At 42.7% G+C, this 26,650-nt stretch overlaps 1 protein-coding gene across 4 annotated transcripts in view; it reads right to left on the bottom strand.

The window, feature by feature from the left end:
• KDM3A (lysine demethylase 3A) overlaps window positions 1-25,319 on the bottom strand; it is a 31,497-nt gene extending 6,178 nt beyond the window's left edge. The window contains exons 1-18 of one of the 4 annotated variants that reach the window (XM_061994245.1): window positions 25,240-25,319; window positions 24,443-24,631; window positions 21,956-22,111; window positions 19,718-19,828; window positions 18,016-18,118; window positions 16,809-16,933; window positions 16,267-16,339; window positions 16,094-16,182; window positions 13,781-13,932; window positions 12,076-12,647; window positions 10,668-10,869; window positions 8,298-8,512; window positions 4,862-5,014; window positions 4,592-4,687; window positions 4,144-4,271; window positions 2,315-2,501; window positions 1,433-1,602; window positions 293-529 (exon numbers count right to left, since the gene is read on the bottom strand). In XM_061994245.1, the coding sequence (XP_061850229.1) occupies window positions 293-529; window positions 1,433-1,602; window positions 2,315-2,501; window positions 4,144-4,271; window positions 4,592-4,687; window positions 4,862-5,014; window positions 8,298-8,512; window positions 10,668-10,869; window positions 12,076-12,647; window positions 13,781-13,932; window positions 16,094-16,182; window positions 16,267-16,339; window positions 16,809-16,933; window positions 18,016-18,118; window positions 19,718-19,828; window positions 21,956-22,111; window positions 24,443-24,613 (2,940 nt within the window). In that variant the 5' untranslated portion in view covers window positions 24,614-24,631; window positions 25,240-25,319. Of the gene's footprint in view, window positions 1-292; window positions 530-1,432; window positions 1,603-2,314; window positions 2,502-4,143; window positions 4,272-4,591; window positions 4,688-4,861; window positions 5,015-8,297; window positions 8,513-10,667; window positions 10,870-12,075; window positions 12,648-13,780; window positions 13,933-16,093; window positions 16,183-16,266; window positions 16,340-16,808; window positions 16,934-18,015; window positions 18,119-19,717; window positions 19,829-21,955; window positions 22,112-24,442; window positions 24,632-24,866; window positions 25,042-25,180; window positions 25,210-25,239 lie in introns of those variants that run through there. The other 3 variants (XM_061994246.1, XM_061994244.1, XM_061994248.1) reach the window with 3 other exon arrangements.
• Window positions 25,320-26,650: the final 1,331 nt, after the last annotated feature.

The raw sequence follows: 26,650 nt of genomic DNA, 5'->3' as shown, positions 1-26,650 counted from the left end.
TGGACACTTCGCAAACACTTTATTTGCCAGGCTAACAGAAGCACACAGTGTGTTTAATCATTCCTTATTTCCAGCCCTGAGGCAGCTGTTCATACAGAGCCAGAAGCCCAGCAGCATGTTTAGAACTGACTTCCATCAGAATAACCCATCCTCTCGTCCAAAGACCTGCTGGTGTTCCTGTGACCCATCTTTATGAAGGTTTGGTGCTGTCTGTCACTGTAGAAAGTTTGGGCCTGCACTTCAATTCAAGGGCAAAGCACTGAAAAAGGAACAAGCCCAAAAGCTGAAATACCTGCCCCTGCTTCCAGCACTCCCTGAAGACATTCCAGTTACTTTCATTGTTGGGATCTTGAAGACACAGGAGGCGGTTATCACACAGCCAGTAGTGGGGTGTATCGAAGCCCATGATTGTGGGCTTTATAGTCAGTCCTTGAGGTTTCTTAGGCAAGTCTGTGATGGTTCTGTTTTGCACCAGGGAAGCAAAGATGTCATCAAGGATTTTGGGTGTACTCTTGAGTCCATTGTCTGTCTGATAAAGAAGAACCAAAAAAGAAGCAGATGTGCTTTTCTGTTGCCTTGTCCTGCAGACTTTTAACAAGGTATTTGCCACTTCCAAAGTTCTTCACTTGAGCTCAAAGAGAAACAAAAACCTGCACAACTTTGCTGTCTAGAAACTCACAGTCACTAAATGCCAACATCCTTTCTGTCCCTTTGTTTATAGCATTCTGGCATCAGAAGTTCTGCTCTGATTTATATTTCAGCAGTGCTACACAAAACCACGAAATGCAGCCTGGAGCAGGACTCTCTTTAGATCAAAGAGCACAAGTGCAGGTTCAACAAGGAACTTTCAAGGCCAATATTTTACCCCTCCATTTTGAAGTGCTATCTGTGAGAGCAAACAAAGCCCAGGAATGTCTGAAGTGAACCAGTCTGCAAACAAGGTATGAGAGTCACCCACCACAGCTGCAAGGTCCTTCATGCTGCTTTATTTCAGTCTAATGGAGCTGCCAATGAATGCACCTGCCAGATACTCACTTAAGGAAATTCAGCACAGCATCTTAAGGGTTGGAAGGGGCCTTGAAAGCTCATCCAGTGCAATCCCCCTGCCAGAGCAGGACCACCTAGAGTAGGTCACACAGGAACTCATCCTGGTGGGTTTGGAATGTCTCCAGAGAAGGAGCCTCAACAACCCATCTGGGCAGCCTTATCACTCAGTTCCCAATCCTTCACCAAGCAAGACTTGCTGATAGTACCACTAAGCTACTACCCTAACCAGAGCACTGCACCACAGACATGAATTCAGTCCCTTTTTCCCCAAATGAAGACAATTTTGCCTACTGGGACTAATGTCTATGGTAGCTGTTCACAGATTTAGAACCACAGCCTAAGCCTGGTATCAACTCAGACCTGTAAGCCCAAGTTTATCACATACCTTCCCTCCAGAAGAGTTGAGCAGGTTCCGCAGGAAGCCTGTGTTGTTGTTGCTCACAGGTGTTAGTATTGCACTGTTGAATGTCTGCAGGGCTGCAGTGGGCTTAGCTAAGCTGGGGAGTGTCTGAAGGGGTTTATTTTCATTCTTTGAAATAGGTAAAAGGAGTTTATCTGAAATGAAGAAATAAAACCCAGCACATCTGAGAATGAAGCCAGGATGAATGCTCTGAGCCATGAGGTGGATATGCTTTGGAGTTTTACTTTTGAAGATGCTCCCACATGCACATGTGGATGAAGGTACACACATATCTAAACTTCCTCTCAACACATGCAGACAAGACCCTCCATTCACTTAACTACCTTCAATACTCCAAGGTTGTTAAACATCACACATTCTAAATGCATTCTTAGATTGAATCTTCAATGGGATATTATAGAATCATAAAATCATTTTGTCTGGAAGAGCTCTTTAAGCTCATGGAGTGCAGCCTCTGTCCCAGCCCTATCAACCACGAGATCATTCCCCCCAGTGCAACATCCACCCAGCTCTGAAACCGCTCCAGGGACAGTGACTCCAGCACCTCCCTGGGCAGCCCCTTCCAATGCCTGACAACCTTTGCAGCAAAGAAATTCCTCCTCACATCCAGCCTGAACCTGCCCTGGTGCAACTTGAGGCTGTTTCCTCATGTTCTCTTGCTCATCATTAGGGAGAACAGACTGACCCCTTAGGCTTGTCAGGACCAGTTTAGCAGCACAGGCACTGAACACATCCCAGCAGGCAGGTCGTATGATTCTACAATTCTCAACACAAAGTGCTGCTGAGTCTGATCTATACTCTTCTGACAGTCACTCAGGAGGGGTTTTCTCTTTGCTCTGCACATACCTTTGTTTTCTTTATTCACGTTTCCACTTGTTAGATTCGATAACCAGCTTAACGAAGGAGAAATATTTACTGAAGCAGTTTGTTTACTCCCAATTGCTGACTTCACAGGAGGATCGTGTGTAGCAACCTGTGGGCTCAGGACAAAGCTGTTATGCTGAAGGTTGGTCCTCTCTCCAGGTACCAGGTTCTGAAAAAAACGAAGTGAGAGCTTGATGAGACACGAACACGTTCTATTCAGAAGAGGAAAGCAAACAAATGGTTTGGCCCTTCAAAAAAATACCTGATCTCCACGAGAGGTCAGCATTGCACCTCAGTATCAGCAGAGATGGTGAGCCAGAAGATTTGGGATGCCTGACTTTTAAGAGCAAGCAGAGCCCAGCACCCCTCAAGCCAGCCCAGCTTCCCAGATGAATTTTCTGGGGTTGCTTTTCTGCAGCACTCCCACAATTCTAGTGACAGCTGATGCTCAGGCCAGGGCTAAGCTGGAGCTCATGTTCAGCAGACTAAAACATGTAGGGCTCCTTTTATCTTAAGAAGACAGAAGTCCCCTCCTCTGCCAGGTGTGAGCTACACCTGCATCTGAGCATGGCACTGGCCTGGCCAGTACCAGCCCAAGCACAGGACTCCTGTACATCTCCCCTGCAGCTGATTTATCTACTTGTTTCAAGATTCTAGGTAACAGACTAACCAGATCTACTGCTTTGGCCCAGGATTCCTGCATGACTTGCTACATTTCTTCTATCTGCTCAAACAGTTTCCAGTCCACAGGTTATTCTGCAGTGTCTGCCTATTGCTACGTGCTTTGTTTCACCTCTTACTGAGTGCTGATGTTTGGTAAGGATTCCAAACGTGACATCATATAAAATGCTTCCATTTTTAACAAGCTTATTCTCACACAACCAGCACAGTACCTAATTTTACAGAAAGAGGGGTAGAGATAAATTTCAATGCAGCTGTTTGTCCAGGGTCACAGGGGAAATCTCAGGAAACAGAAGACTGAAGCTAGGTCAGTTGTAGACTAACACTGGCATCACATAACCATCTGCCTTGCTTTTAACACTTCACAGTATCTTTTTCCATCTCTTCTATTTATTACCAACACCAAAATCAAGTTCAGCCTGTTTCTTACACTTTAGATAACACATTTATTCTCAAAATAAGTTTATGAATAAGCATGCAACAAAACTGAAACTAATCCTGCTGGTTTCTTGCAAGATGCTGCAAAACTAAGCCATTAATTTACACTCTAAATATAAATGATACACAAATCATATATATACTACATCCCTTTACAAACAGACATATGGTGGAGGACTGTTTGTTTTTAATGTAATGAGCAGCAAACATTCTACTGGGATTCCCAGAGAAATCAGTGCTTCTCCATACTGCTCTAGCCCTCACAGTTTTATTCAAGTTTAGTTCTTTATGAATTCCAACATTCTTCCATCTTACTTATTCTTTCAGATGCTGCATCTTGAAGACCCAAGGGATAGCCTACATTTCCCAGCCATTCCCACTGGTCTGTTTTTAAGACTTCTCTCAGTCTCATCCTATTTTTGCCCTAAAAATCCTCACTGAGCATCTGTCAAGGCTGGGTCACTGACTGAGGTATCAGTATGTCAGAGGCACAGGAGATTTTCCCCAAAGCTTAACAAAAAAAAAAGAGCTGAACCAAAAGGATGAATACTGAGTACAAATTTTGAACAAAAAACACATGGTGGGGTTATCAGCAGTGGTGAGGACTGGTACACCCACATAATCACCATTGGCTTCAAAGAGGGGTAGCAGACTTATATTACACAGACATGGAGTGAGACAGCAGCAAATACCTGTTTTGAGTCCTCCTTTAAAGTTGGTTTTGATAGTGCCTTGAACTGCTTATTTGCACAAGGACAATTGGCCTTTATTCCCCATTTTGTTCTCACAGAGTGAACAATATCACCAACATCATAGAGAGCTGAAGGGAGAGAGTCATCAGTGAGCTCACATGGAATTAGAGCATGCAGCATTCAGTATGATTTTTAGGAGCTGTGTATGCTGTGCAGATTAACAGTAGCACACACACACAGAGTTCATCATTAAATGACAAGTTTTACTACTTCTTTACAAAGGTCAAAGATATTAAACCAGTACTAATTACACAGGCTTTGCACAATAAATACTGAACTAGCTTTATTCCTAACAAAAAACCCCCCTTGCTCAGTACAGTATCAACAGCACACAAGAGGCAGCAAAAGCCTACAGCAGTTTTTCATCCCAATCAAAGATCTGAAATACCTTTTCCAGGAATTATTTGTGTAGGCATTAGATTCTCTGGTTCATGTTCCTGTCCCTTCACACATTTAAACCAGGAGAAAGTATCTGACTCATCATCTGTAAAACAAAACCATTAAGCTGCTTGATTAGTGCATCCTCCATCCTCCTCTGAAAAGCTTCATATTTTACTACCATTGACACACCAAGATTGTTATTCACTTCCAAGCTCAAAACACAGCCTCCTCTTTCTCCTCTCCCCCCTTTGTTTAAAGCAGCCATAGGCACTCTCACCTTCATGCAGGCCTTTTTTCCTCATCCTGTAACAATCCACACAGACACCAAAGCCACACTTGGAGCAGACCCAGTGAAGGTTGAAGATGGTGGTGTCACAGACATCACACATCTCTCGCACTCCACGCACCGCACGCTTCCAGGCTACCTGTCCTGGGGGAATTGGCAAGTGGAGCAAAGCATTAGTTTAAACAAAAGAGATTTGCATGCTAAATATAACAACATTAAAACACTTCTGTGATCTCAGACTTGGGTTTGAATGGAACTCCAAAACAAAGCTTCTGCTGTTATAGATTCAGGAGAGCAGATCCAGAACAGTCAAAGCAATCCAGACCATTTGCTTTCTCCTGTGCAGCACCAACTACATGTCTTCCTCCTGACCTGTACTTGCCCAAGTTCTCATACACACTGCTGCCATTCTCTTATGTGGAAACTGCACAGTTAGCATAGAAAAAAGACCCCTCAGTTACTCCTAGCAAGCTAAGCTTAACATCTGGCTTGCCACAACCAGCCTGCCCACGTACTCTATTCAGTACTACAGTGGGCAAGTAGTTCTCTTCCTTTCAGGAGGATATTTAGAGGTGTATCAGACCTCTGCTGCTGAGTTGTTCTTCTCTGAAGAATTGACTGCTACTATTTAGGTTTCTCATGCACCCAATATATTCCAGCCCTTCCTCACCTCAAATCCCTTCATCAGTTCACCCAAACCCTATCAAACATTGACAGCAGCTTCCTAAAAATTCCAAGTCTGTCCAGGGCTGCCTTACACACAGATGATTTCAGCCTGTTCTTCATTTCACTATGTTGTCAGCTAGAAAACTAGACCAGACAAGAAGTACACATCTGCCTCCTCCTACCTTCTTCCACACTTGTAACTCCTCTGAAACTTTCCTGCCCACACCATTTCTTTATTTTAAAAGCAAAGTTATGAGAGGCCATGTCCTAACATATGCTAAAAACCCCCATGCCAGGATCCAAGGCATCTGTTGCTTTTCTTCTGTGTAATGCCCATTAACTATGTATGGAACAAAACTAGAATAGCTTGGCACAATTTGTTCTTAAGCAGGAGGTAAAAATGGTTTCACTACTTGCTGGAAGAATTCTTCCAGGAGACAGAGGTCTAAATAGCACCAGGTCCATTCTTCTCTGTCTTTTAAAAACCATGCCCTATATTTCCACTTAGACTTAAGGAAACTAAAGTTCCACTTAAAGTTAAGGATAAACTTCTTTACTGCTGAGGTGAAGGAGCCCTGGCACAGGCTGCCCAGGGAGGTTTGAAAACCTTCTTGGGAGGTTTTCAAGGTTTCAACCCCTTGGGAGGTTTGAAAACCTTCTTGGGAGGTTTTCAGTCCTGGACACATTCCTGTGTGACCTGATCTAGGTGGACCTGCCTGAGCAGGGGGTTTGGACTGGATGATCTTTCGAGGTCCCTTCCAACTCCTACCATTCTATGATTTACCCTTTTCTAGGCCAGTCCTCCAATTTCCCCAAACCATGTTGGTTTTCCTATTCTTTAATATCATTCCATATCTCATTTCTCTGAATTTTGTCCTTTCTGACTGCTCCCAATCTTTTGTAGCCTCTCTCTAGTTGGATTCTCTCATCTCTTTCTGTAGGTTTCCTTTTGGCACTTGCTGGCCAAGGAACACTCTGACCTACCCAGTTGTTCTTTCTGTACTGATCAAGCTTTTCCTATACAGGGATAATTTGGAGGATTTTCTACTAATTCTTTAAGGAATTCTTTTTAAGGAAGCTCTCTCAAATAATTTTCTCCCTCACAATTGTATGTCTTGTGGCTCTGCCTACCTGTGTGGTAAGGGACTGGTTAAAAAAGAGAAGGGCTGACCTCCAGACATACTGAGGAGGGTAAAAACATTCAAATGTAAATGATCCCCTCAAGTGCAGTACCTGAACAAAATACTCTGGCATTTTAGAACTGTTATGAAAGAGGTATCATTTCAACTGAACTCTGCCAAGTAAAGCTTACTATCACTTCAAATCATGACAAATCTACTTTCTTCTTGTGCCCCCTGAGCTGTTCAAAGAACCTGAACTGTAAATGTCTTCTTTCCTACTCACAACATTAAAACTAGCCTCCATTTTAATGAAATTCAGTTCCCTTACTCTCACAGGCTCCACAGGCCTGAATAATTCAGGCTCAAGTGAAAAATCAGAGCTTGCAGACTCCAAGTAGTCCAGGGTAAGAGCTTAGGACAAGCATTTCTGAAACCTCTCCCAATCTTGCCTCACCTCTGATGGGCATTCAAGCCTGTTCAGTTTCTTCTTCTATTCAAAACCTTGGAGTGACTGGTAACCTGATATAATCTTTACACAATGTTAGTCCCACTCCAACAAAGGAGACATTAGGTAGACAGTCTCTTCAACTGCATCTCAGTCAGGTACTTATAATCCAAAAACCAAATATGGTTTTAAGGAGTAATTCTACTCTGAGAAGTGATTATGCAAGATCATGGCCTTCCCCCTCTATCTGCACAGGTTTGTGACAGGAAGGTTCTGATGTGGGCAAAAGCCTGTGTTGAAGAGGGCGAGGTTTGCCCTGTCTGTACAGATGAAGATCTGCAGTCAGGTATTCCAGTAATAGCACCTCGGGCCTGTAGGGCCACTCAGACAGACATAGAATGGTAGAGGTTGGAAGGGACATTTAGAGATCATGGAGTCCAACTCTCTGCCAAAGCAGGTCCACCTAAGTCAGGTCACACAGGAACAGATCCAGGTGGGTTTTGAAATCTCCAGAGAAGGAGCCTCCACACTGTCCCTGGGCAGCCTGTGGCAGGGCTCCCTCACCTCAACAGTGAAATAGCTTCTCCTTCTGATCAAACGTAAGTTTGTGTTCCAGCTTTTGTCCATTACCCCTGGTCTTGGCATCAGATACAACAAAAAAAAGTGATGCCCCAAACTCCTGCCACCCACCATTTAGGTATTAGTAAATAAAGGCACTTGGAACAGTCCTGCTGGAAACTTTCAGATGGAGGAAAAAAAGATTGCTTTACTGACTTGACAGGCAGCATTAGGTCCATTATGCAAGAATAACAAACACAGACCCAAAGCAATCTAACAGGATCTGTGAAGTCAAAATGAAAGCTTTTATTTCATTTACATGCTAAGAATAGATTGTTGTCAGCTGCCTGATGGTTTATTTCTTTTTTTCACACTTGGTTTCATAACAGAGTTAGGCTCCCTGCACCAGGAAAAGTCATTTGATAAATTGAGAAAAGTCTTCTGACAAAGAAGGGTAGAATTACTCTTCCTCCTCTTGCCACCAAGCAGAGTTGTGACACTAGTTCCCACTGGATCCTGGAAACACTGAAGTCTTAGATGACATTTGCAAAGGCACATAATACAGTCACACAGGTCAGAAGCATAAAGTTTCATGTAAAGCTATTAACATACAGATTGTAATTAAAAGGGATCTTACTGTGTGGTTCAATGGTAGACATAACTTCCTTTTCAGATATCACTAGCTGACAAAAGTGGTCTCCAATGTTGGCTAGGATGTACTTGGCTGTGTCGAGGTCTAGACCCACAACATTTTTTGATAAAGGCAGCCACAAGCTAATAGCCTCAGGGTCATATTTATTTGGAGTTAAGAAGCCTTCCTCACGCAGGATTCCATGCTTATTAAACTGCAACCTGTGGAAAGGAAGGGGGAAAGGAGAAAACCCCATTATCTCCAATGTTTTATTCATTCCAATGGGTCGATGCCCAAAGTGTAATTAACAGTTACAACAGTCATGGGGAAACATCCTGGTCATTAGTGTGAAGCACAGTGTGCTTAAAAAGTGACTCAAAACATTTCTTCCTAGTAAGGTACATTTCCTAACTGAAGATTTTTTTCATTCCCACATTAGCAGATCAGGTTAATGTCATTTTTTTTAATGTATTTTGATTATTTTAAGGCATTCAGGATCACAGCCAGGGGAGGTAACACAATCAACTGTGTACAACTCACAAGAGAATTGAGAACACCTTAAACAGAGTTCAATAACAACTAATTTGGAAGTAGATGTCAAAGTCAAGCGAAGTTTGAGTAAGATATTCTTGACTGATTCTGAGTAGGTGGAAAGAATGAGATTCATACTGTCAGTAGTTTATTAAATGAAAAACATCAAAGAGTTCTGCTCATGTGTTCAGGAACCCATTTCATAAGTGCTCTAGAGGGAAGTTGACTTCTGGTGACAGCACGTGCTCACTGTAGTGTTACATGTGGCAGGAAAACAGGTGCTGGCAACTGATCTCACCAGACAAACACCATCTTCAGACTTTGGAGATTCCATATTCAATAGAAAGGGAAAGTTCTACCTCTTTCGAGTTCTAAACTAAAGGACTCATTTGCTGAACTGCTCTAAGTCTGGATTTTTGCCCTGATGAGATGAATTGGCATAGTCTGCTGTTATTCTGGCCTCACACATTTTTGAACAATTCCATTAATGGCAAGTTATCCCAAGATTTACTATAGCAACATCTCTAACTCAAGGTTAAACAAAATCTTCTTTATACCTTCAGCTACAAAATTTGCAAGAGGGGCAGTGTTGCAGGAGAAAAAGAATAAACCTCAAGACACAAATGAGAGAGGGGAAGAGTATTTTTTTTTCCATGATCTTTGTAACCTTTCTGCTTTCAGATTTCTCTCTTCAAAATGTCTTCAGGTCTACAGCTTTTTTATTCTACCTAAAGACTCAAGAGAGAGTAATTCCTCTGAAAAAATCAAAGCTGAGAATAAACAAGTTTCCCATTTCCCTTTTGAGACCTAGTATTTTTTGCTTTTCCTCTCTAACATCACAAGCATTACCTTCTTCCAGACAGTCCACAGCTCAAAGCCCAAAAAGGTCAGGGAGAAATAAGAAACATGCAACAACATCTGGACATGAGATCAAGTAGTTCATGGAAAAAACTGTACACAACTTGAAAACACGTTAAAAACCAGCCAGACATTAGTTTGACAACATCCAGCCTGGGCTTACAGAGAGTCTTCAAAGAACAGATGTCTTAAGAACTAAAGAGACAAACCATTAAAAGACTTTTGACCACCCAGCTCAACAATCAGGCTCGAGGCGGGTGCAGGTAAAAAATCTGAAGCTGCAGATGAGGTTTGGAATTAGGTTTGCCACCACCTGGCAGTCACTGGATTTCCCTTAGAAGTTCCCTTGGTGACCCTCTCCATCTGCCCTCCTGAAACTCAGCCAGGGTACCGATTAAGTGTTTGAGGCAAGCTTAAAGAAGTGGCACAAACTCTTCAGTGCCAAAAGGAACAGAGAACTGAGCAACATAATCTAAATTATTTTGCCCATCACTAGTCCATGAGTCCAGCAGCTGCTGATGTACATCTAACACTTCTCACATCCAGCTGCTAAACTTTGGGATGGATGTATGGAATCTGCCCTCTCACTAGTATCTCCAACACTGCTGAGCTGTAGCACTCAACTCATGTTATCCAGTTGGCACTGTGCCCAGAACAGCAAAATAAAGAGCTCAAAGTCCTGCCAAAATATTTTTGACTCAAGCAGTTATAAAATTTCTAAGGGCTAAAGAAACACAGGCAACTTCTCATGAGGTGTATTAACCTCACAGCTTAGCAGCTACATGCTGATATTTAGCAGCTTGGAATCAAAGACTTAAATGAAACCACTTTGACCAAGTAACTGTTTTTTCATCTGTCCTGGAAGATGAAGTCCATGTTAGAGCTAACAGTGAGCACTCATCAGCCTTCAGAAAAGGAGAGAACATAAGGCATGTTATTCACTTTTTAAAGATATCAAGATCTACACAGAGTGGGAATTGTTGTTACCTTCTGAAATGAAAGAACCGACAGAAGACAGTGGAGTCTCTTTGCTCTTTGTTCTTCCGGTAACTGTCCAAGCGACACTCGCGGCACTTATGCAAGTGAGGGGCGATGTTATTGCAGGACCCATCCTGGACAAATGCTTCTCCACTTTGCTGCAGCTTCTTCACTTTAGAAGCGTCTGCTAAAATTGACTTGCGAACAATGACTGCAGGGAAGAGCAGTGGAGATTAGTCAAGCTTCAGTTTCTCATGTAAAGGTGCGAGTAAATGTCTTTTAGTCAAAGATCTGTGTTAACTCCTCCCACAAGTTTCACATGACATTGAGACCAAGTTAAGCTAAAACACTTGCAGATGGCAGAAGCCTCTTCTACTGTCAACAGAAGCTCTCTCAAGCTATAGTTCCACTGTAGGCATAGGCTGTGGACCCAAGGTTAACAACTCCTTTTGCTCCTCCACAGAGAAGTATTTTGAAGGAGTATGTGCTTTTAATGGAAGTTCTTCAGCTGCAGCACCTGAGTAGACCAGGGCATGAAGCAACCACATTTCACAAGTAATGAAAACAGAATTACAACCTGTCCATTTCTCAGTCCTCTTTTCGCCCTTCACAATGCAACAGCTTTCAGCACCTTACTGTAACAGATGCCAAACATCTTTCCTCCCACATTATGGGTGCGGTCTAGCAGGGCACAGCAGTCCCTGCCTTGCAGTCCGAGTACACGTGTTCACTGAGCAACAGCACATGGTAATCCCAGACCAAGTAACATGAGACTGGAAAGAAAAAGGTGGGTGTGTAGGGAGATTCCCAGGACCCTGAATGATCAGCTGTACCACCTGATGCACAGCACAGTATGGAACTGCAGGAGTAAAGCTCCTTACACAACCACAGCCTTTGCCATTCTGTCCCCATTTCTGGGAAAAACTTGAAGAGCTCACCAAGTGAAATGAGCTCCAGAAAACAAGGTGGGTTGTTTTGGGGTTAGGTGGTTTGAGGGGTTTTTTCAGGTGGTTTACAGAACAGTTGTTAAATGAAAGCCTCTCTTGAACAAAGCTTTGTCAAAAGCAATGTTCATCTCTCACTATGCTTGGAAAATTTAGGGCCATGGCTAAAAAAGCAGTGTCATTATGCCATCAGCATCTGCCTTCCAAACAGAACCTGGTTTTTGTAACCCATTTTGCCATTCTGTTCTTACATATATTGTTACAACTTATTTCTAGAAACTGGTGATCAGTCCTTTTCCAGGAAAGGGTGTTTTCACAAGTTTATTGCATTCCCCTTGTAAAAGAACCCACAAATGACTCAAATTCCAGATTCACTCACACAGTTTAAATGACTAACTTGGCATATATTACAAAGCACCTACTTTGTGTGTAGTTACACAGACACTGCAAAGACTTGCTTTAGAAATACTTACTGTTATCCTGCACCTTGGCATTTCCAGTCCAAAAACTTTCACTTTCATTTCTGTCATAAAGAACCTCGCTGGAATTTCTTCTAATAAAAAACTCCATGTCTGCAAGTTCATCAAGCTTGTTCCCTTTGTGGCTGTTCTGGCTATTACAACCACTTTGTGATTTAACTCCAGACTCGGTAAAAGAATGAAGATGAGCGTCTGAGGTTGAGGGCCTGCAATCTAAAGTCCTCTGCAGTTCAGCAGCACTGCTGACTCTGGGTATTGCTATGGAAGAGTTAAAGTGTTGCAACTGTTTGACAGAAATACATTCTTTTGGAAAGTTTGTTGCAGGCTTCACAAGAGGTTCATTTGGTTTTTTCAGGTTGGTTCCTTTTTCGTTAGCTGAATCAGTCAGAGATGAAGACCTCGAGGTTGTCAAAGGGTTGTATTTACCATTTTGATCATTAAGACTCTGTGTTTGTTCTTTAGATATAAAACCCACTTTGGGAAAGGCCGACAGATCTTCCTTCAATGGTTTAACTCCAGTATTAAGACAAGAAGGATGAGTTTCTGGTAAGCTTCTTCTACATGTGCTGGAACACATGACAGGCAATAATTAGACCAAGAAAATGGGGTCAAACAAATCAGGGCATCAGGTGCCTGATTTACTCACATTTAAAGCCTGAGAGAAGAAATTTAATTATGTGCTTTTAATCCTGACATTCACAGACATTAAGTTTCATGTGAGATTAAATAGGCTGTGTTTTTCAGGTGTGTGCTTGAATTATGTTTTTTGGGAGGGGCAAGGGAACAGTGTTTGCTTGGTTGGGGTTTTTTAAGACTTGGAGAGAAAGACAAAGCTGTACAAATCTTGTAGGCACACACACATTCACAAGTTTAGGTTTTGCAGTTACTCCACTACCTTCTCTCACAATTTAACAGTCATTTTTTTCCATGCCACATACTTGCCACATTGTATGTATGTGTGAAGATCTATTCACAGAATCTTAAGGGCTGGAAAGGACCTTGAAAGATCATCCCCTGCAATCATCCTTGCCAGAGTAGGACCACCTAGAGTAGGGCACACAGGAACTCATCCAGGTGGGTTTGGAATGTCTCCAGAGAAGGAGACTCAACAACACACCTGGACAGCCTCTTCCAGTGCTCCCTCACACTCACAGGGAATAAGTTCTTCCTTGTGTTTCTTTGGAACCTCTGATGTTCCAGCTTGTACCCATTGCCCCTTGTCCTATCATTGGCCATCACTGAGAACAGCCTGGCTCCAATACTCAAGGAGCTTGGCACTAGAAGTCTATACTGGAGATAGAAAAAGCACTCTCACACAAAAGACTCAAATTTAAAAAGTCATCTTTCTGTATGTATCATGTGAGAGAAATACACAACTAAGTGGAAAAAATCCTCTGCCACTTCTACAAAAACTAATAAACAAAACTTGAATTTTCTTGACAGTATTTCTACCATTATGTTCACTTCTGTAACAGAATTGGAAGAAGCAAAGGTCTATAAAGCCACTGGTGTTAAGCATAAATATAATTCAGGAGCTGTACCTGAACCTGCAAGAAGTCTGTGTACAGGGCACCTGCCTGAATGTGTTCTGTTTCTCTTGGAGATGGTGAAGGAATGCATTTGACTAAAAGCAAGCATCACACCCAAGTATAATCCACTAGTTTACAGATGTAAATAAGTCTGTATAGGCATTCCTTACCCCTGAGGAGTTTCTGCACCAAGATTGGGTGGTGAGTTAGCTGGCAAGGGCAGGCCTTGATGCCTTTGGTCTTTATTAGCAGGAGTACATCCCAGCAATGCTTCACCCAATACAGTTGGTACTGACTGTACATGTCCCTGACTGGGAGAAACCTGTAAGGCAGACTAACAGTTAGGAAAACACAGGATGACAGAAATATTGCCTTGTAGGCTCAGCTTAAAAAAGAAAAACACATTAATGCCCTTCCCACCACATTTCATCAAGCTCATTGAAGACCATTCCTTACTCAGTCTGCAAGATGAAAGATTCCTTTTAGATGTTATTGGTTTCATGAAATAGTGGTCATGTTAATTCATTTTCCCCCAACCAACAACAAACTTCAGCAGGGGGGAAGGAAGGTGTGTTAAGAAAGTGGAAAGAAAGAGAGAGCTCTTCATAACTGCCAGTACAAGGATCTAAAAAATAACAGTGATCAGAATTCAGGAACAGTTTTCAGAGCTCATCTGAAAGTCACAGAGAAACGCAAAACTGTGAAGTTAGTCTGGCAATATTGACAAAAATCTAGATGTGAACTTCCTTGTAGTGAGAAAATCTTTGTACCAGGCTTCTGGAAAGTGTTAAGTAAAGAAATCCTGTGATGATTAAATCACCAGCCTCACAAATCTACAATTCTTTTAGAAATACAACAGGCCTACCAAATTAGCAAGTGTATTTAAAAACAGTGGGGTTCTGTGGGGCCTCTTCTCATATCTAACATCCATATTCCACTCCCACAAGCTCAGCTTACAGCTGGAAGTTACACTGCAGACTCATTACCACCAACTCCAAAATATTTCCTTTCTGCTTTGATATAATACAGCTGTCAGGCATCAAGACAAACTCTGAGGAAAACACTGCAATAATTAGCTTCGTATTAGAAGGCAGAGCACTAGCATACACAAAGTGAACAAAAAAAATATGGCTTCAGCTTATCACTCTCATATATTCCCATCCACACAAGTCAGGGAAACAAGCAGAGTTTTTGTTTTCCTTATTAGAAAGTAACAATTTTGAGAAAACAGTTGGAAGACATTCCCCAAAGAGTACAAAGAGTGATAAAGGATTCAGTCCTTTTAAGGAAGGAAGACTAGAAAATTCTAAGTAAATAATTTGACTGCTTTAAGGAAAAACAGTGGTGAAACAAGCTATGAATTTGGATCATAACACTTCTGTAGGACATTTAGAATCTGCAATGAAGATTAGCTCTGAGTGTATCAAGCAGGCTACTCCATGGCTGAACACATAGACAGCTGAAGAATGGCCAACAGAGCACTCGAAAGATGCTACAAGTACTGAAGCATGAGCTATAGAAACAACATAAGCAGAGTATGACTGTCAGGCACTAGCTACTTGATGATGATTTGTTGCCAATTCTTCCTCAGCAGTAAATACAAGATTGGCTGCTCCTTTCACTGAGGAACCTTATCCTGTACTTGCTACCTCATGCTGTATCTTTGTGAAGCTACAAAAAACTTCCAATAATGACATCCAGTCATTAGCCAGATCTACACAGTTGACTTGGCACAGGACAGACTGCACAGAAGCCAAGAACAAAAAGACCAAAAAAAACTGAAACAGAAATCCAACCTTCTCATCTCATCACACCTCTAGAGCTTCTAGAAGGCTACTCCTGCCTAAAAGGCAGTTTTTTGGTCTGAAACACTGGGGCAAAATGATAGGGCAACTCTGAAGTACTGTTGCCAAGGCAAGTCATTATTTTCCATATGCATTTCTACACTTACATTCCCCAGCTCATCTTTACACTTTTGAGACAGCTTTCTTATATCTCAGTGATATTTGGTAGGTCACTCAAGAGAAATAAACATAAACATGGAACATATTGCCTTCTACTGAAACATTCCCCTAGACTGCTGCCTGTGCAGCTTGAAACCTCAAAGCATGCAAACACAGCTGAAAGCTTGGGATTTAAGTACAAAACAGTTAGAGAACATGAGAAGTAAAGGTTATAATCTTGAGAACTGCTTTGTGTTTTCTCCCACTACAGCATACATGACCAGGCAGGCTAACTCCTAGGCAGAAGAAGGGGGCAAAAAAAAAAGAACAGTTAAAAACAAACCTTCAAGGCTCAGTAACTTTTTCTCTGGTTATCACAATGCAAGATGTTTTACCCATGTCTAGACACGTCTGAAAACACAACACACCCTCCCAGGGACTATATTTATTATTCCATTTTCCTATCTGCTTATTTAAGAATGTTCTGAAAAATGACACAACCATTATATAACAGTCATATATAACACAGTAATACATTACCTCAGGAGAAGATTTTGTGTGTTTAGCATCAACATTTGCAGTGTTCTCAGATGACTTCCTTTTCACACCTCCAATTCTTTTTGATTTATCTGGAAGAGGAAATGATCAAGATTAGCCTATTTATCACAAACAGCTTACTTAGTGTTTGAAGGACAAACAATAAAAGGTCTTACCACATTTTCCATTGTTGTCATATATGATTTCAACATGAATTAACTCTGGATCAAGAGTTTTTAAAGCTGGAATCTTGGAAAGGAACAAAACCACAGAAGCAGCCATTAGGTGAAGTTACTGTCTGCATACATTTATCTTAGATGTTGTGGAATAGACTAAGCTCAGATGCTTCACTTCTAGCTGCTCAAAATACCAAGATGAACTTAACAACATATTGTTGCAACAGTGTCTCTGTATGAAGACACATTTCAGAGCAGCCTACACAGCACAGAATGCTAGAAAAACAGGATCATACCCTTGCCTCACTCAAAAACTCCAGGTCTCCTCCATTCTGTGTAGGGGGCCATTTGTTATTTGTTACTTCTACCAGCAGCAGACAGAAACACTTGGGGATCATAGAGTACTCTGTATGACACCAATCCCCACTTCTTAAGCTTATTAGAGTGAGGATGGAATTTAAAATGGTACTGGTGGGGATATAAATAAAAGTTCTCACCCATTCCCCGTCTCCACTACTAAATCCACAGCTGCTGGTTCTTACCTCCTGACAGTTGACTTCTAGGGTTCTTGTGGCTGGGTTACCGTTGACAACAACTGCTGTGAACCACTGAGTAGATGGATCCAGGCTATAAATTCTAATTTTTGAACCAATGATATTTTTTCCACCTTAAATATTGAAAAATACAAGGAAATGGAGCATGAAGATCATCACAGTTACCAACATGAATTTGCCAACAGTACTGCATGCAAGATTCAAGTAAGTAAAATAAACTGAACCTCAATACATCTTGCACATAGCTGGGGGGTGGGGGCAGGAGGGAGCAGGGAAAGGCATGATAAAGTGATGTTCCAGCTGCCTCCTTGCTGGAATAATCTAATGAAGTTTTCTGGAGGTTAAGACATGCAGCAGAGACCAGACTGCCCTCCAGATTTCAGATAGTGAAACAGAATCACAGAATCTTAAGGGTTGGAAGGAACCTCAAAAGCTCATCCAGTCCAATCCCCCTGCCAGAGTAGTACCAGCTAGAGTAAGGCACACAGGAACTTGTCCAGGTGGGTTTGGAATGTCTCCAGAGAAGGAGACTCCAGAGCCCATCTGGGCAGCCCTTTCCAGTGCTCTCTTACCTGAACAGTGAAGAAATTTGTCCTTATATTTCTTTGGAACCTCTTATGTTCCAGTTTATACCCCTTGTCCTATCATTGGCCATAATTGAGAAGAGCCTGGTTCCATCCTCCTGACAGGACAATCAGTGGACACAGAAATGACACTCTATGATTAGATGTGAATTCTTCCTCTCCACAGTATCAGACATGACAACTCTTAAGTTGCAATATTTACCTTTCCACAAGGGGAAAGCTTTTCTTGCATATACCAGCACATGACTACACATGCTTCTGTGAGCCAGTCATTATTTGAAGCTGGCAAAACTAAAAATAACAATTTTAGCTTGACTAAAAAAAGTAGACTAAATATTTTTATAAACAAGTTACAGACTGAAGAAGCACTAGATGTAACAATAAGGAGCTCCACAAAACTTCAGTGAGAATTGCTACAAACTCGATATCTTTCACAAGCATCAGGCCATCTATGTGTGTCTAAGTTACCCATCCAGTCTTACAAAGGAAATACTTAAACTCACATCTATAATCCTTCACCTTTTGCATTCACTGTTATGAGAGAAAGTGGAATCTGTATTTTTAAAAAAGCTTTTACGCCTCAAGTTTTCCACCACAGAGTACATTTGTACCTTGTACCAAGCGTGTTTCATCTAGGTGTTTCTTAACCAAAGCTTGAATTTCTTCATTAACATTTTGATCATCCTTAAGAGGAAGCCTGGAACTCTCCACATCCTATGTAAGGAAAAAAGTTGGTGTAAGTTGGTTGATAATGCTTTTGAGTAATAAAAAACTCCATCACACTTAGAAACAAAATGGCAGCAAATCATACAAGTCCAAGAAGTTTCTCATTACTCTGTCTTCCTTTAGCTGCAAGCATATTGTGTTCATTGAGGCAGACATTTCCTTACCATTAATCTGAATCAACCATCTGCAAGCCAGACTGAAGTGAGCTCACCAGATCCACTTTGATATTGTTCTGAAAACAATCTGGCTTTGTTTTACTACATTGCTGAGGAGCACTATGTTTAATTGAACCATCCATGTCTTAACTTAGGATTTAAAGTTCTCAGAAACAGCAACTTCTAAGTAGTCCTGAGCAGATATAAATGCACATACAATAAGTTTTATGTTTCTATTTATGATAGCACCAAGATCCAGTCCATCAAGACACCATTATAGATCATTCATATGAATGAAACCAGTCAGCTATATCTAAATAACTCCTAACTGTTCTGCATCATGTACTTATTCAGGTTTTTCTTTCTCTATTCTGATCTAAAACAAGCTACTTGACAACATTTAGAATTGATTCTGAAAGGTTAGAGGGTTTTTTTAACCAATGGTTCAGAGTGTTAATAAAAGAGAGGTTTTGTGAGTTTTTGGCCCAAGCACTGCTCTGTTATCTATAGGAAGCAGAAGGCTCTGTTATCTATAGGGAGCTAAGTAGTCAAGAAACTCTTATTCAAAATGCCAGAAAAGCAATCTTCTCCACGGCAGTATTGAGATAAGGCTTCTATATGAAGAAATCTCTACCCTGTTATTGAGCCAACACAGGCAAGACAACAATCTACAACTCAAATTTAAGTGATTCTTCTGTTCATTGACCAAGAGAAGTTTTCTATTTGCTGAGTGTTAATAAGTCAAAGTAGAACACTAAGGATGGCACAACTAGTAATCTCAACATGGGCCATCTATTACCAGTTTTATTCAAACTGTTGATAGGTCTGAGAGTAGTTTCCTGAAAAGGTTAAATCCTTTATCATTAGCAGATAGTGCTCTTCAAAATGCCTGACCAAGCAGTTACATGGGGCAACTAATTCAACCCAAGGTCTCTATATAATTTTCACTAACAAACTTTCCTCCTGGAGCTCAGTAAAAGGATTCAAATTCAACTGTCTCATTTACATCCTGCCCAATTGCTCATTTGTTTAGGATTAGAAGTAACGTGTTTCTATTAAATAGCAAGATTTGTTCCAGACACCCCGGCAACTCCTTTCATAGGAATGACAGTCACGTTCACAAGAACAAGGGGAAACTATCCCGCATTATCCCCATCATCAACACGATGAAATTGGTGTACCTGAGCTGAAGAACTGTCCTAGTACAACCCCTGACCCAGTTCTCTTAATTGACCATGCCCTGAATCAGCTTCAGAAGGTCTTTAATCAACAGACATTACATTCAGAACTGATTATTTACAAGTTATAGCAATGAACACCTACTCTAAGTTTTCTACTCATCTGAAGTTTCAAAGATTACATGAACTTGCTGTATCTTAAATACCAAGATAAAAGATTCATCTTCCACCTTTACAATGCCATACAAGGTTACCTGAATGGGTGTCAAAAGGTCTTTAGAAAGAAAAACACATCTCTCTTCACCAAGATAGCGTATTGAAACCATTGATCCCAAACCAGCTTTGTCCACCAAGGATTTGTAAGTCTGTAAAAGCAATAAACATTTTCTTAGGAACAGAGTAAGAAGGTCTCATCATCTCTCATATGCACTTACAAAGTTATTTTAATTTTGCTTTTATTTCTCTCAAGATATCACATCTACATGCAACTCTTGAAACAAAGCAAGTCTCCAACAAAACTTCTAACAAAGGAGTTACTAGACTGCACTTGAAATCAATTTATTCAAATGAGTCAGGAATTCAGTCCAGGTGGCTGTCACTAACATCATTAATCAGTCCTCTCAATATGAAAGAATTTACTAATATTAAGAGTTCTAATTGTAGATATGTTAATGAAAAGCCCTCCTTATGGCAGCCTGAGGGAATAACTTGCAAATCAGTGAATGCCTGATGCATGGCTTAAAGTTCCCAAAGCTCATGCAACACTGATAATACACTGAAGCCTTAGTTTAGGTGTATATGAGGACTTGGGTAGCCTCACAGTTGTTACATCATTGCAGTAGAATGACAAAGTTGTGTTCAAACACAGCAAAGGCCTTAAAGAACAGATGAGAAAAAAAAATCCTTTAAAAGCTTCTGAACTCTTTTGTAATAAGCTCAAGGTGAAATGAAGGCTAGTCCTGCTCTAACAGCTCTGATCAGGCAGGTACCAGGAGCCTCGAACATCAGAAGTGGCAAGGACAACCTCTCCCTACGTGAAAGGCATGTTTGGGCCCCATTTAATAGAAAAACATATCGATATAGTATGTGTTTGGGTTTCTGATCAAGCAAAGGCTTTCCTCATCTTTGTTGTTTTACTTTATGACAGCATTGTCAAAGGGGCAGTACCACCAGAAGAGGAACAAGAGTCTCTCCAGGAGAGACCAGGCAGTACAAGAGTTGTGCAAAGCTATTCCATTTGTCAGAAACACTCTTCCATAGTCTTGAATCAATGCTGTGACTGAGACTTAAATAAATTCATCTATACATCTCTTCTGGGATCCCTTCTCTCCTGTCTTGTGTGGTGGTAAAGGAAGAAAAACCCTTTTTGCCAAGGCAAGCTCCAGTATTGTGCTTTACTTTATCCTACATCATTCCTCTGCTAAATGAGCTTTGGAACATCTACACTGCATGAACTGGCACATCAAACACATCATGAGAAAAACCTTCTGCATAAACTGAAGACAAGTATCCAATAAGAACTTTTCAGGAAAGGGACAACAGCTAAGTTTAAATAAGAGAGTTTTGAGAACATTGTATCAGCAAAGTCTCCTATTGAGATTAATGCACAGGTCAGGAAAGAAAATTCAGGATTCATCCTTACACTTCCTCTCCCATTCTCTTTGGCTCTGCTTCCAATAAATATCTGCTTAGACTAGCTTTGCTTAAGAAAAACCTCAGCTAAAATACAGCAATATGAATTACACTGCATACTTCTTGCCTAGCCAAGTTAACAGCATTAAAACACAGACTACAACTTCAATATAATTAACATTGTGAAATAAAGGAAGATGTAAACTTGCTGTACTACTTTTATGAGTTGCAATACCCAAAGTAGTCAAGTAAAACTATACTGGCTGAATACATTAAGAAATGTTCCCTCTTCACTTCTACTGGCAAATTTGCACTGGCAGCCACACACAGCAGTTACAGAAAGCTTAGTTCTCTGGCTTGTACAGTGTAGCTCAGGTTTTTATAGGCAGAAAATCCAGATCTCGCAAGTCATCTGTGCCAGGCAGACATCACTTAAGAGGCAATCAAATTATTTTTGCCTCAGATCAAGAATCACTGAAGAATTAACAGTACTTGACGCAGAGTAAATCAAGAATTTGAGATAAAAACATCAGCTATCCTTTGAAACACACTATTAACCCATTTTCTCTCTATTCTTAACTGCAATTTCATGAAAAGAAAGAACATGAGAGACTAGAGGTAGAAGGAATTACTGATGGGTAGAACAGCGGTTTGAGAGGGATGTAAAGTCACAGAAGTACCAACTCCAAATGCTTACAAGCTCCACCTAGCTCTAGGGGTACAAAGAGATTTAGTCTCCCATCAGATCACACATAAGGGTACAGAAATGAAGCTGTACTTGAGAAATTCAGACATAACAGTAACATCGCTAGAGGACGGAACTGCAGACTCAAAGTGTGTCAAGCTAAGCATATACTTGCCATTGCAGGCCACTGGACAGGAGACATGGAAGTGCCTTGAGATTTTCTTTCAGCCAGTACCAGCTTTTGCTCCACAAGGAACACTTGCATTTTATGGCTGTAGACTTCTATCCATCTTCTCTTCTCCCATGACTCATCATCAAATTCTACACAAATCTACAGAAAGGAAACAAAGTGAAGGAGTGATTAACCATAACATTCAGACACATGTAACATGAAAAAGGATAAATGCCAATCTCCTCCAAAAAAAAGAAAATCATTAAAAGTACTTGTAATGCAATCAGGACTATTGCCTTTCTGTCACACAACCAAGCAATCACTGAAGCATCCCAGGCTAGTATTTTTTTAAGTGATAGTCAACCTTAACTGGCTTGTCATCATTACTGTCACTGAAACCATTGATATTCCTATTTAACTCTACAACCTTCACATTTCAAAGAGATCTTTGCTGCTCAAGGACAGTTTAATGTGTTAACTCTGACCACTGGTGTTTACAATCAGGGAATAATACACACAATCCCCTAAAAACTCTACAGGTCTGAATACAGCAGCAGCACATTCATTTTCCACAAACTCTAGAGCACCTGAAGAAAACATTTCTGGAGAAACAGCTTAAGAGTGACTGAAGTTATTCTTAGGGACTCTTACTGAAAGCACAAATGCCAGGACTCAAAGGTGATCGACTAATATAATGTAAAGAAGGCCATTTGCTTCCTGGTTTTACTGGTGTTTATCTTCACAGATCTCTGAAGCATCTATACTAAGAGCAAAGCAGTTGTCTCTTCATGCCAAAAATCCAGTAACTACTGATTTCTCTGAGATGGCATTACCCTTCCTTCAAAGGCAACAGGGAGAGATCCATAAATGATTGGGAAGGACCATAAACATAACTTTGGCGAAAAACAAGAACTGAAATGTCCTGGTAGAGATGACCACTCAGAAAAATCACTCTCTCTACTCATAAAATATAACCATGAAGTCTAAATACACTTAACTAATTTCTCCTAACAGCAGAGAAGCCTCAGTTGAGTAAACCTTAGAAACATTCCCTTGTGTTTACCTTCCCTCTAAGGGCAAAGGCAAGTAAAAGCAGGCACACAGAAGAGCATTACCATAGACAGGAGTCATAAAACTAATGGGTGCAGAAATGAATTTAGTCATTTCTGAAGTTCACAGAAACAATAAAAGAGATAAGCAAATAACACAAGTACCAGAACTAGAATGGCTTGTTTTGTCTGCAGGATCAAGACTGCACAAACAGGAAATTACAGTTAAGAAAATAAATTGACAGCTCTTCCCTTCTGCAGCTTGCTCCTGGATACTATACAAGAAGATTAAGCATTTACTTTTACTGGAGAATTAAGACACTTGCAGCGGCATAAAAAGGCTCAAAATGAAGTCCCCAAAGGCACTTACTCCTTCTTCCTTTAAGTCTCAGAGAAAGTCTTTAGAAGAAAGAGCTTTCTGCAGCAGTAACATTCTCCTCCTCCTTCCAAGTCCAGCAAGGGCACAGCCCCACCAGCCGAAGATGGAAAAAGCTCCACCCCCGCCACAGATCCACAATAAGCTCTTACACTTCATAAAAAGTTGACACTTTCAAACAAGACACCAAAACACCTACAACTCCTTCTCGTTTGACCAGCAGGTGCTGCTTCAGTTAATCAGAGGTCACTCAACTCTTCCCATTAAAAAAAAAGGCAAAGAAAGGGTTTTAATTGAAAGATAGTACTGTTCTTGCCACTAAAGTCCCTTAGAGAAACAAGTCAGAGGTCCACCTAACAAGATGCCAGTACTGCAAAGGACCTTTTCTTTCTTAGCAACGACTTTGTATACTATAGTAATTGCCCAGACATGGTTGAATAGTTTTACTGACTACAGTTGCCAAAATGCCCCTTAAGGACCTCACAGTGAAGGTCATTTGACTTCCACCAGAAATACATAGTTAACCAGTTACACTAAGCTTGCAATAATTGATTGTGTGCTCAAAAATCCCACTGGTAATTCCATCAGTGAGAAGTGAACACCACGCAAGAAGAGTCTGAGAAACCTCCAACACCACACATGAACTTGGTACATCTTTCAAGACAGTAGAATTACTTGTTCACTACCAGTCATCAATCCTAACGACATCATAGTGTTTTGGTTTTACCTCTAGGAAACAAAACAAAAAAAAATCATTCACAACTGACAAGATCTTAAGTTATATGTAGGAAATACATAGAAATAAAAGCTAGGCACAGCAGGTGCAATAAAATTCTCAAGTTTTCAAAATGCTGGTGGAAGAAAGTAAGTTTACAGTTAGAGGTAATTTCCAGCATTAGTGCCAGTTAATTGCGGGCTTTAGCCAGAAGTGCACGTGTTTTCAAGCATATTACCCAGGCCTCTCTCCCCCAACACCAGCACGTGTATACATATGCACCCACACGAAGTTTCCAGGTCACAAGTAAACACTCGGTTTAGAAGGTCTCTTTGTAAGTTCTCGGTTACCTTCAGGTCCTGTTTGGATATGTCCGTGTGTGAAACCGCTCGGATCCTGCCTGACTTCCAGGGCCATTCCGAGATGCGATTGGTGTCCCACGACCTGTCGTCTTCCTCCGACAGACTGAGGAACCTCTTCCCCACGAGTAGCGACCAGCTCCCCTCGAGCCTCAGCACCATTTTAACTCATCGGGAGGCCTCCACGGAAGAAATTGACGGGAAGGAGAAAACAAAACAAAGCTCAAGAGCCGAAGCGGGCAGCCAGCAGGCAGACTGCGCTCCGAGGGCTCGCCCCCCGCCCGCTTCACCACTCGGGGAGCCGCGGGGGCCAAGGCTGGCGGGAGCAGCGCTGCTTCCTTCTTCCTCTCCCCGTCCTCCCCCCACCCCCTCCCTCGCTTCTCGAGCGGCTTCAGCCGAGCCCTCAGACACCCACAGGACGCCTCCTTGCCCATGATCCTGTTAATCATTGCCTCAGTGGGGGCGGCTGGAAAGGAATACCAGAAGCTGCTGCAGTGCAGCTCCCAGCGCTTTCCACCTCGGCCGGCCGCCACCCTGCCTCCTCTGCCCGGCCTCCGCCGCCTCTTTGTTCCCTCCCTCCGAGGAACCCAAGCGGGAGGCGGCAGCTGAAGAGGAGGCACAGAAGAAGGCGTCGGGGCCAAGCTGCTTCCGGGACGCCTGACCGGCAGCTCCCCCCCTCCCGCACGCTGCCCGCCCGGGCAACCCGCCAGCCTTGCCCTCTACCCTCACCTGCTTTCCCCCCGGCCCCTGCCGCCGGTTTCCCCCCCCCCGGCGCACCCCGCGCTCACACGGCGCCCAGGCTGCGGGCTCCGCTATGGCAGGACTTCCCTCCGCCCCCCTCAACAGCCGCTGCGGCGACCGATACTCCTCGGCCCCGCGCTCGCTCACACACCCCCTCAGCCCCGCGCCCAGCCCCCGCCCCGGCCCGCGGCCGCCCCCCGCCGCTCCATCCCCGCCTCCCATTGGCTGCTCCGCACCAGCGGGGCGGGGCTCGCCGCAAGCCTCCCGCTGCGATTGGCCCGGAGGGGCGGCGCCCGCTCCCCTGGCCACGCCTCAAACCGTTGCTCAGCAGATGGCGGATTAAAAAAAAAAACCCGTATCCTTCCGCCAACCTTCGAATGAAGGAGTCCGCCAGCCCGCCCACGTCCATGAAAAGCCCAAAGTCCACGAAGCCCGGGCGGAAAAACAAACACGTTTGAGGCCGTAGCGCGCCTTGGCGCTCCTGCTTCCGCCTCAGGCGAGCTGAGCCTTAAGCCTCAAAAGAGCCGCCTCTCGTGCCAGCGGAAGGATCTGAGGGGAGGCTGGAGGTGTGAAACGGCCGCTTATACGTGCGGTTCGCGGCGTACTCAGATATAGCACAGGGGGAGGGGGCACTCGCGCGGCGCTGCTGCGCATGCGCGCACCGCCAAAGTGCACCTGCGGGGGCGCTGCGGGCGGCCTCTGCGCACGCGCAGCTGCGGCCGGGTCCCGGCACCTGCTGGCGGCGCCGCGCCCGCGCCTGCGCGCTCCGGGGCGAGGCGGAAGTGTCCCTCAGGCCGCCATCTTGTGTTGCTCCGTTGGAGGCCATGGGAGGTTGGGGGCGGTAGGCCTCGGGGTGACCAAAAATGCTGGGGGGCCAAAAATGATATGTGCTAGAGGTTCCTTGGGAGGATGTGAGGCTCTAGAGACAGTCTAGTTGTGGTTGGGCTGAGTTCTGTGGTGTTATCTACAAGCAAATGTCTTCTCTTGCCTCAGATGCCTCGTTCTTTCAGTGCGAGACCTGTGTGGTCTTAGGAAAAGCTGTATCCAGTATCATAAGATAACCGAGCAGTTGAAGTGAGGATGTGGTAACAAGCTAGCTGGTCATATTCAGCAGTGACCTCAGGAGACCTGCACACTCACCTTTTACTACAACACTTTCCTACCAGACTTTGTGGAAGGCAGGCTGCCAATAATGAGAGAGGTACCGAAGGCCGAGAACCTGTTGAGTCATCTGGTTTGCTGGAAAACAGTGATGTCAGTGTATGCTTTCTCTGGGGTTTCTCCCATTACAAGAGATGTCTTGAGCTTCAAAAGTCTCCATCAAACAGCAGTGGGGATTGAGCTGCAGGTGGGATATTTCTACCATTTTCTGGTCATGTCTTCCATTTCTCGAAACCAGTTCCCCACTTGTGTTAAATGTGTTTTCCAAGCTTTTCCCACTAATTTGTTCCAGGACTG

This window comes from Colius striatus, chromosome 3, assembly GCF_028858725.1.
Source record: "Colius striatus isolate bColStr4 chromosome 3, bColStr4.1.hap1, whole genome shotgun sequence".
NCBI lineage: Eukaryota > Metazoa > Chordata > Aves > Coliiformes > Coliidae > Colius > Colius striatus.
The sequence above is the reverse complement of the archived record's forward strand: the minus strand, read 5'-3'. Positions and strand labels throughout refer to the sequence as shown.